Source organism: Eutrigla gurnardus, assembly GCF_963514095.1.
Source record: "Eutrigla gurnardus genome assembly, chromosome: 10".
NCBI classification, from domain to species: domain Eukaryota; kingdom Metazoa; phylum Chordata; class Actinopteri; order Perciformes; family Triglidae; genus Eutrigla; species Eutrigla gurnardus.
Window position 1 is genome coordinate 25,386,611 of NC_139924.1, and position 11,227 is coordinate 25,397,837.

Here is an 11,227-nt window from a genome sequence, read left to right on the forward strand (position 1 = left end):
GAAATCAGGATGATAACAATAAAACAACATAAACTTGTCATCCATTTAAAAGACAAAAGTGCTTGAAATGAATCAATATTTACAGAAAATCACTGAATAATAATAATTTTGAATGTGTGAGATTTCATTTTTTTTTTTTTTTAAATACACGTGATGTTGCTTTAGCAGGTGACACCATCTAAAAACACCCAGCAGTAAAAGGAATCTGTTTAAATCCACACTCGGCACACAGTTTCCAGCTCGTCTCTCCTGAAGCAAATCACAGCATCTGCTTTCTGCCAGATCCGTCTCTCTGCCGTCTCGCTGGCCGGACGACAAATCTCAACAATTACTTGATGATTAATCCAACACAGCTACCTGTCTGATGTGTCAGACACTGACATTGCGGGGGCTAATGGTTAATGTCACCCTCTCTCTATCACTCTCTCTCTCTCTCTCTCTCTCTCTCTCTCTCTCTCTCTCTCTCTCTCTCTATTGCAGCTGGAACGCCCGCTAAGCTCCATCCTCTGATGAAGGTTTTAGTTTTTGGACAAATGCTTGCATCCGAGGAGCCCATCTGTGCTAGAATGAATCAAAAGTCCATGCCTCTTGCACTGTCAGGCTTTAAAGGACTTAACTGGCTGTTTTTTGTTGTTGTTGTTTACTGCAAATGAAATGCATTCTGTATTTGATTAATTTATACTGAATAGAGATCGTTGAACATGACAAATTCCCCCTGAATGATGAGGATGAGCAGGGAGGGAATGCCAATAACTACAAGGCAGGGCTGAAACAGATTACTCAGCCGATTCTCCACCGAGAGGAGAAACAACAAGAGACACAGCCTCCCTGCAGCTCTCTGGAGGGAGTTTAACAGCACACTTCCCCCGTGCTAATTAACACTTCCCTGCAGACCGGCCCGGTGACTAACAGCTTCCTATAAATCACGCTCCCTAAAACTGGGGACGCGATAAAGTGAGGATAAATCCAACCTGCATTAAAAATATTGCAAATTAGTATCTATACCTTCTTGTTTACATGCGCCCCCTACGCCGGGGTGTAACAAAGGGTATTTATTTATAGCAAACAATGCTACAGTGTCTAAGGTGGGAATGGGAGGATATGAAAATTTAATGTCACGCTTTTATTGGCTACAAAAAATCACGATAATCATGAAAATATTTGCTAAAAACCCTAGATATACTGGAATCGCTTTACATTAAAAATCTTAATGAGGATTGTAAAGGACAAATAAAAGATAATGTATAAAAAAAAATCTAAATAATATGAATGATTGTGAGTCTGTTCTTTCTAATCATTTCTAAATGCCTATTTTTTATTAAAAAAAAATTAAATTCGGCTCTATTTTTCACTTCTCGACTGTAAAAGCGAGCTAGACAGCATTTTCAATTAGCTCATGTAAAGAGACCAGTCCCTGGTCCATGATTAAACCGTATACCGTCCCATAACCTTAGAGCATAAAACTATAGGTTCTGCTCTCTGAAGAATTTCTTATCAATATGGATGAGTTGGTCATTTCTCGTTGACTTTCAGCTGCACTCATGAGGCACTAATGTGGTTGTGGGAGCAGGTGGGGAGAGGTGGCTCTTCGCTGTCTGTCTGCCTGCCTGTCTGTAAACAGAATTATTTATGACAGCTGCTGTTGGTCCCACTGATGTACTTCCACTGGACTAAAAGTCTCTCAAAGATTTTTATTAGCAGCTTTTACCGCCATCTTATTTGCCACAGAGGTTCACTGGTCAGTATTTGTAGTCATAATATTGAGACAATGGCTGAAAACAGTAGAAGGAAAAAAACGAATTTATTATTGAATCGCTCTCCTATATTGACAGTTACCTGAAAGCCTCAGAGCAATGTCTATTCAATTATGATTTGATGCCAAGCCGTGTCTGATTCTGCCCTCTTACATGAGAACATTTGCTGCTTTTCTTCGTATCAGTATAAATCATTTTAAACTGAATATCTTGGGGCTGAGGACAGCTCAATGATTGTAACTGCTAATGAAAATAACCTACTGCAAAGTAACAAGTTTGTACTGAACTCAACAGTGAAATGAGGTTGATATTAATTAAAAATGAAGACGGAATAATCTCTGTATCCCCGAGCAAGTCAGTAGAAACTATGTACAGTATGTACTATGAACGATCACTCAAAGCAACCTGGAACTGCTTTGTAACACTGAATCATGCACCATGACGCTGGCTTAAAAATTCCACATTTTGTCCTCAGGCTACTTCCTTCTTTGTGCCGCTGGTTCACACAAAACGAGCGGGCCTTCAGCTGACAAGCAATTAAACATGACATAGTAGTAAACATCGCTGCTTTTATGTGTGAGCGTCTCGGTGGCATGCCCAAGGCCTTGGCTGTAATATATCAGAGTGTAGTTTCAACTGTTTGGGGCTTCATTAGCAGTCAGTCAGGCTGCTTTTTGTCCCAAAAACATATCATTATATTAATATACATTTATTATAAAGCAGGCAAGTTTCTGGATTTCAGATGCTAGCAGTTCCACCAAAAATAGATTTCCCTTAGAATGCTTTCATTTGCATAATTTTTAGAGGCAAAAAAGGTAAAACATAAAATAAAATAAATCAATATGGAGACAAATTTGTGTAGCAGAACATAGTTTTTTCTTCTTTTCTCTCTCACAACCCCTCAGATTATTTATCTTGTGAATCTTTGTGAACAGCTGGACTAAACAAACTGTACATTAAGGAATTAATACTATATATATACTATATACTATAATGTATACCAACATATCAGTCACAGGCGACATATTTTCTGCAAGGTAACTTCACTTTACAGTTTGCTAATAATACTAAACTTCTTTCACCACTGACTGTAACTAAGCATGACCGTCCAACCAGCCTGTCTGTCAGCCGCCCCCTCGTTGTCGAGGGTCACCACCTGGGGGTCGGGACACCCACCAGGGGTCATGAGATGATTAACAGGGCAGCAAACAGGAAAAAATATAGTCTCCTACACAGAGAAACATGCTTTTGTCTAATCTTTGCTTTTTACTGTGTAAATGCATATTGATTAAACTGCACACAACTCATAGTCATGCAGCCTTTGATGAGCAGTTGCAAGCTCCAATGTGATGACCTCACTTCCATCTGGATACCAACAGCCTATTTTTTGGGGAATATTTTAGCAAAACATGTGAAAATCTCCACACATTTTAAGAAACAGCTATTCACAGCAGGACACTCACCAGCGGCTCGGCCATGATGATGCGGATCTTGCGCTCCGACATGGTGGTGAAGTTGGCGAACAGGCTCTTGAGGACGTACTCGCCCGGCTTGCTCTCCGGGTCAATGCTGATGGGCATCATGGCCGGCGGGCCCTTCTCTCCCTGAGGACAGCACACTGGAGGGATGGGGGGTTTACTGTATCCGTTCCCCACGGGCGAGGCTGCGGAAACAACACCCACAAAGCATGAGATGGGAAACAATTTCATCAAGTCAAACGTTGCCAATTCAAGCACAAATGACTGAAATCTGTTTATAAAGAGAAATCCCCGAATACAGTGTTAGTGAGAAGCTTCCAAACATGGACATAAAGTTCCCAACATGTTGGACATTCCTGAGGGAGACTGTTCAAAGGGCACCGTCTTGCCCCGACTCCTTCCTCCTGCTACAGTGAGCAGAGTGCATATGGAAATGAAAACACTGTGGACCTGCAGCTGGTGTTTTCATTCATCATTGCCCTTTGAGGGAAGTAAAAATCTTGTGCTTGTGTCCATCCTTCGGCCAGTGTTATGATGTGGGCCGCGTTTTATTAGGGACGGCCCAGCTTAGGCCATGAACTCCACAAACTAACACACGAGTTAAAATCCACCTCAGTGTTACACTCTGCTGCTCCCAGAAACAAAAGGTGCTAAATATAGTAAAGAACCGCATTCAAGCATCCCATTAGAACTGAGATTTTCATTTATCCTGAAAGTCTACGAGGTCCAACTGCACGTCCGGCTAACAAACTGCCATAAATGTGATGTGTAAAATATTCAGAGGACAGAAGAGTCCTACTGACTCACAATGAGAACCACATTTCCTTCAGCTGCTGCAATTCCAGTGTGTAATAAATAAATGTGACTGGACAGAAATCGCATAAGCAGCGGCAAAATACAGCCTGCGCCGTGCCAGGAGCACGTATCATCCGTCAAAGTCACAAATCAAACACCAGACTTTATGGACGGCATGAGTTCTGTTTTCTTTGCTTGTTAAATTATCAAAATTAATGTACAACCAGTCGTGTAGTTTATCTAAGCCAGTTCAACACGTTTAAACACGACACGTGATCCTGATAAACCTTGAAATTGAAGTAATTTATGTTCACATAGTCGTGTTGTGACAAGTCAAAAGGCCTACAGCGTGTTTTAAACAAAGGGATCGGATAAGTGGTAATTTAATTTAATGACTTCTGCTGTCTGCCAAAAGAGGAATAAAAGGCAGGAACATCAATTATCCTGCAGATCAAGTGTTGAGAGCTCTAATGAAATACCTTAACGGCTTCACTCAAAACTATTTTAACAAGTAGTTGAAGGAAACACAAAAGAACAGGGGAGATACACATCGGCACAAACCAGCCGGGAGAGTGAGTGAAGTTCCGATCAGCATGTTTTACGAGGCTGGACAGTATGCAAGTAAACAAGTCGTCTTCTCCGGGTCTTGTCAGGGTCTTCTCAGGGCGCGAAGCCTTTGGATACCTTTCAAGGAATGCCCAGCATGTGTGACGACCTCGTATGGACTTTGAGAACATGCTCCCCTCACTTCTGGCAACGCGGCACCTACCCAGGCCCTTGATGAAGCTGATGACGCTGGCCTTGCTCCAGCACACGGCCGTGCCGTCCATCGTGGGGAAGGAGGATGCGGTATCCAGGGTTCGTCCGGAAATCGAAGGCAAAATGACTCGCTAGTAAAGTCCACCAATGTCCATGGCTTGTGCGTCAGATAGCACTGTCCTGCTGGGCATAGTTTCCATGGCGCGCAGAGCCAAAACGGCGGGTGTGTTTTAAAAAGTGGGAGTAGTGTTTGGTACGGGAGACCACGCAGCCTCCAGCTCAGCCACTCTCTCTCTCTCTCTGAGCTGGTTCTGCAATGGCTTCCTGTAGCCTTGTGACCAACCGGTGGCTTCCAAGAGTGAAGGTCAGGCAGGAATTTTTAGCTGAGGCACGGCATAGTGATGAGGTCCAACATGCTATGGTGGCATACTCGTGAGACTATATTTATCCTGCGGTACACACTATACTGACAGAGCAACCCTCCCCTTCCCGCCACCATCCTAAAGCACGAGGGCGGACCACCAGAGTGTAAACACCATTGTTGACAAGGCGCTGCTCCACTTTACGCAAGTTCTTTAAGAATTAAAACATTTCTCAGATCAACGTCAAACTTTTAGGTAAATTCCCAGCAACAGTGTAATAAACGAATGAAATCGCCATATCTAAATTCTTCCAGGATGACTTAAACTGGAAACGGGAGGTGAAGAAAGCAACCAGTGTCCATATCAGGGCCTTTCTGTGACTGCGGACGCCGCGCGAAGACTCAGACGCGACATGTGACTCTGCAAACAAGGAGCTCAGACACAGCGTGCATTACATCATCGCCATGCTGGAAACACTCTGAGCATGGTGCTGCTCCCTAGAGGACAATGCAAACAGGCTAACAAGTGTCTCTGTCGCACACACACACACACACACACACTAACGTACAAAGAATGCAGCTCACTGTATGCATCCACGGAGACTGTCCTACTGGGTAAACAACCGCGTTAGCAGCCGTTTGTGAACACAGTGGGAGGATATTTAGACACCACTGACCTCCTTAGCTGGACCAGAAATTCCAATGTCAACACAGAGCTTTGGGAGCGACGTGTCCAGCTGCTGTGAGAAACATTGACTCTGCATTTCTGTGAGAGAGTCGTGGGCAACTTTGAAAATGTAAAAACATTAATACTTAACCCCTTCTTCTACCTCTGTACAGGTTGGAAATAAAGTGACACCGTTCTTAGGCGCTCCACCAAAGGCGGGTGTTGATAAAAAAGTTAGCGTCATGTCACGTAATGAGCGGGAAAATGTTGTCGCCCGGATTTGATCGTAAAGTTTCAGGTCAAAGTAAACAACCGGAGTCCCTGTTTGCAACGACTATATTTCCAAACCAAAATAACACAGAATAAATCACAGGCTTACATTTCATCTATGACTTAATTTGGATCCTGGAGTTGAAGCTGAACTCATTTTCACTGAAATATTTATCAAAGAGGAAGCAGACAACAGCTGGAGCCAAACGGAGCAACAACATCCTATAATACTAATACATTATCACAAGTTCACAGTTTGAGTGTCCCAAAAAGAGAGTGAGAGAGTGATTACAGAGCTCTGTGAAAAGCAGATTAAAATGTCAGCCCCAACTATTGACCGTCAGCCCCGCTCTAGCACGCTGACATCATGCTGTGAGAGGGCGTTTCATTTCTCTCTGACCGTAAAAACGTCCGTCTCTGAACGGAAGGGAGTCGTCCATCTGGAACTTCTGCAATATCATTCACTGTTGGAACTCTATTTTTAGCTCCTCAAGAAGCTCCCTGATTTAAAAACGTGTTTCATACCAGAACTCGGACAACAAAACATTAGACGACTCATCAGAGGAGCACCGCTGTGCTCCGCTCGCTGCTGCGGCTCATCTCCTGCTCTGATTGGCTGACGTCGGACCGGCCTTCAGGCCATTTGAACAGCAGACCTGACGCCGCTGCTGCTGCACAATGCCAGCTCTGTGCTGCTGTTTGTCACTGTTTTATTAGAGCTGGACACACTGACTTACGAGGGGCCACTGTCTAAAGAACCTCGACTGTGTTTACCTTGTGGTCACAGTGCAAACAGTATCTGACAGACAGCAGGGAACCACTCACATCGGCTCCAGGCACTTGTTTACAACCTGATCAATTATTTATATTCAACAATTAAGAGATACGTGTATATATTTTCCTCAATGTCCACGTCAGCAGCCTGTCTGGAATCCTAGTGATTTTAGATGACTTATGTATGTATTATGTATTTACTGCACTGCATCTCGTGCCATCTTGTGATAGATTATGTAACAGCACGTGCAAACGGGAGCCGAGAGATGAGATTAGGAGACGACATATCGAATGAAAAAGGCTAAATGCATAGCTGTGAGTTGATGCCGATCCAGTACAATGAGGGCCTGTGCCTTTATCAGCAAAGTGACCCACTCTGAGGATTATGCAACATCATCAGGAGATGGTTCAATGTGGAGTGTGTAGACAAGGACAGCATGTTCTATGGTATCTCTTTTCATTCACATTCAATAGTTATGCACAAGCTGCCTGGGAGGTGCAGCTCACTTGCTAGCATTACTCACTTTAGATCTTAAAGGGACAGTTCACCCCAAAAACTACAAATACTTATCAATCTGAACAAACAAACAAAAAAAACTCAAGATAATCAGATCTTGTTGTGAGCAGATTCATACGTTAAACTTTGCACTTCATTATATCAGACATGGTTACTGGAGAGTTATTGGGAATCTAGAAGTCTAGAAGTTTGTCATTTCCTGGTTTGGCTGCTGCTTGTTTTGTCACTTTTCTGTTTGTTTTTCTTCCAAAGTGAGTCCACCTCTCATACCTGACATAAAACAGAATGATGCCACTCATCCTCTCCCGTCTTCACGGGCCACGACGGGAGGCAGCGGAGTGGACAGAATATGCAACCAAGCTGAACCTCCACTAATCCTATTACCGTGCCCTCGCACTTCATAAGAGCTATTTAGACTCTGTCAGAGACTCACAGACGAACGTGAAACAAAGCTACACGCTTAAGAAAAGCTGCAGAAATGAGATGCTGAATCACCATCAGCACAACTTACTGCATAGAACACAAGATAATGTGAGAGATGGCCACTGTGTGCCTGTGTATAATAACAGCAACAGTAACTCTCTGCTATAGATACTTGGAGTCGTGTGCCCGGCTGTTGCTATGAGACCATAAACCTTCTGGAGTGTGGTGCTGAAAAAGCATGATGCTTCCAAGTTTCGCAGCAGCTGGCGTGCTGACCAATACATTTCACACTCGGCTCGATCTGCAACAGCGTATCCGTGTCGGACCACAACAGTGGAGCTGCAGCCTCAGCCCGTCACTCAGCGGAGCACAAAAACCACAACAAGAAGAGACTACTCACTGCCGCTCCACGATTTCAGCAAGGATTTGATGCTGATTTCAAAGAAGCCCGAGTCCTGCTGGCTGGCCATGGCTGCAGCTTTAGCCGTTGAGTGTCCCCCCCCACCCCCTCCTTCCACTTGTGGTGTCCCTCCAGCAGCAGCAGCAGCAGCAGCTGAGCTGGGACCAGCAGGTAGCGCCTGCTGTCACCTCTCCGTGACGCACACAATGCTGCGCTGCTGACGAGACCCTGAGAAAACACACTAGCGCTGCTTTAGCCCTCCTCTTGTGTCTTGTCCTTGGCTCTCTCTCTCTCCTTCCTTTCACTTTCTCTCAACATCTCTCTCCCTCCCTCTCTCTCTAAAGCTGTGGCAGGCAGTGGGCGGCAATGCAAGCTCCCTTTAAATAACTGCGCGGAGGCTGAGAGTGCAGGAAGCAATCCTCTTAGCGGAGTGCAGTTAATAATAACCACTGTTTGTCTGCATGCAGGGCCTGATAACGATGACAGCGCCGGGCTGTCAGCGTGACTGCGAGCATCGGACGGGCCGCCACCACAGAGGGAGGAGACGCGGGAAAGTATGACACAACAGGCAACATCTGTGAGAAAGAAGAAGACACTAAAGTGATCAGCGAGCAGACGGGATTAACTGCACATGAAGGGATCTGCATGGGAGCAGCGGCTGACTGTTGGCTTTTAACCCTTTTATGTCTTAAATGCACCGACTGGTTTTCACACTTTCATTATTATACTCATTAGGGGGGGGTTATTATTTTTATTTCACAATCATCTAGCCATTATTTTATCATATCAGTTACTCGGTTAAAATATACATTTTTTTTAAAGAGAAATAAATAATGGTCAAGGTGACATATTCAACATGTTTACAGTCCAAAAGCATTATCTTTTAAAAATGAACAAAATAAAAGTAAATAACACAAACAAAAACTCAACAATTGAACAATAGAAAAAGAAAATCGCTGTTAGACTGTTTTAACCTGTAACTATGATTAATTTATAACTTGTGTTATCATCATTATCATGTATTATCTCTTTACTCATGTGGAAGCTTTGCCATCACACACACTTTTACATTTGCATTTAAACACTTCTACAACTGTTTTTTTTTTTGGAGTATTAGGGCCAGACTAAGAGACATTTTTTTTTTCTAAATTACGAGAATAAAGTCGTAACATTACGAGAAAAAAGTCATAATATTACAAGAAAAAAGTCATAATATCAGATCTACGAGAATAAAGTCGTAACATTATGAGAAAAAAGTAATAATATTACGAGAATAAAGTCGTAATATTACAAGAATAAAGTCGGAATATTACGAGAATAAAAGTCATAATATTACGAGAAAAAAGTCATAATATTAGACCTACGAGAATAAAGTCGTAATATTACGAGAATAAAGTCGTAATATTACGAGAATAAAGTCGTAATATTACGAGAATAAAGACGTAATATTACAAGAATAAAGTCGGAACATTACGAGAATAAAAGTCATAATATTACGAGAATAAAGTAGTAATAAGGAAATACTTAGTCTTCTGGCCCCCAGCATCAAATTATTATCAGTATCAGGCCTTTGAAGCGATTGTGCAAACGACTGTGTCTGTTTCGAAGAAAGAACCACACGGACTTGGAAGAAATTGCTTCTTTTGTGGAAGAGGAGCTGTCTGGTAGTGGTCAACTGCAACTGAGGCTGCTGTTTGGTTGAGCTGGTCACATCAGATCTTGATAACGACTTCGACTTTATTTTGGTAATATTATGACTTTTTTCTCGTAATATTATGACTTTTTTCTCGTAATATTACGACTTTATTCTTGTAATATTATGACTTTTATTCTCGTAATATTACGACTTTATCCTCGTAATATTATGACTTTTTTCTCGTAATGTTACGACTTTATTCTCATAATGTTACGACTTTATTCTTGTAGACCTAATATGACTATTTTCTCGTAATATTATTACTTTTTTCTCGTAATGTTACGACTTTATTCTCGTAGACCTAATATTATGACTTTATTCTCGTAATATTATGACTTTATTCTCGTAATTTAAAAAAAAATATATATTTTTTTCTCTTAGTCTGGCCCTAATACTCGTATATTTCAGCGTTTGGGCCTCAAATACTATAATAATAATATTTACATAATGGCTTTTGCGTGTAATTACAATTAAATCCAACCATCGCGATGATCTGATGTGTAAAAAGCAGACGCATGTCATCAACCATATGGACCAAACGGTCTCCAATCCCCCTTCCTCGACTGCTCCTCACTGCTCTTAGCATAATCCCATCAGAACTCTGTGCGTCCATCAAGCGACAGCCACTTGACCTTCATAACACATTACATAACACACTTTGCTATGCAGGAGCCATCCCTGGTTCAGCGCTGTTTGGTAAACACATATTTCAGGGCCCCCGGCGTCCCGACTACAACCGACACTGTGCTCCCTGGCTGCTCCTCACAGCGTCGCTCCTTCCCACAGAACACACTTTATTTGGGCACCACTAAATAAACCACCTTATACAAAAGTGCCCTTGTGCCATCATTTATGTATTACTCATTCATTTTGTCATGCGATAGCTGATCCACACTCCAGGGAATTGAGTCATTTTTTTTTTAAATATGCGAAAAACAAGACTGTGTACACTTTGCAGAGCAGTTCTGCTGGTTATGCTAATAAAGAAATCTGCATTTAAGGTAAAACACTGCAAACAAGTTTTCATGACGTGTCTGTAATATGAGAAGTTGAATAATGACTTGAATAATGAATTAAAGTTAATGGGACAGTATGTGGACAGTGAAAAAGCTCCACGTGAGGTTTGATACGGTAACTATGACGACAGCAGCTCTCACATCTCAGGGAAAGTGGCTCACAAAAACAAAAGACATGAATTTGATGATTATACTTACACTCATATTCACATAAATCCTTCTCTTTCTGCTCGGTTCATATACAAAATAAAAAAGTAATAGCCTTCTTCTCCTTTAGCCTAAAATAAATGTTCACAAAGACATCATGTACCGATTAC

General features: G+C 42.3%; 2 protein-coding genes across 2 annotated transcripts in view; both read right to left on the reverse strand.

Moving 5' to 3' along the window:
- The window catches only part of frya (furry homolog a), a 37,005-nt gene extending 28,527 nt beyond the window's left edge, over positions 1-8,478 (reverse strand). The window contains exons 1-2 of the mRNA XM_084019267.1: positions 8,199-8,478; positions 3,218-3,417 (exon numbers count right to left, since the gene is read on the reverse strand). Of these exons, the coding sequence (XP_083875393.1) occupies positions 3,218-3,417; positions 8,199-8,268 (270 nt within the window). The 5' untranslated portion in view covers positions 8,269-8,478. The remainder of the gene's footprint in view (positions 1-3,217; positions 3,418-8,198) is intronic.
- b3glcta (beta 3-glucosyltransferase a) overlaps positions 1-11,227 on the reverse strand; it is a 99,497-nt gene that overhangs the window by 14,993 nt on the left and 73,277 nt on the right. The gene's annotated exons all lie outside the window — the stretch shown is intronic.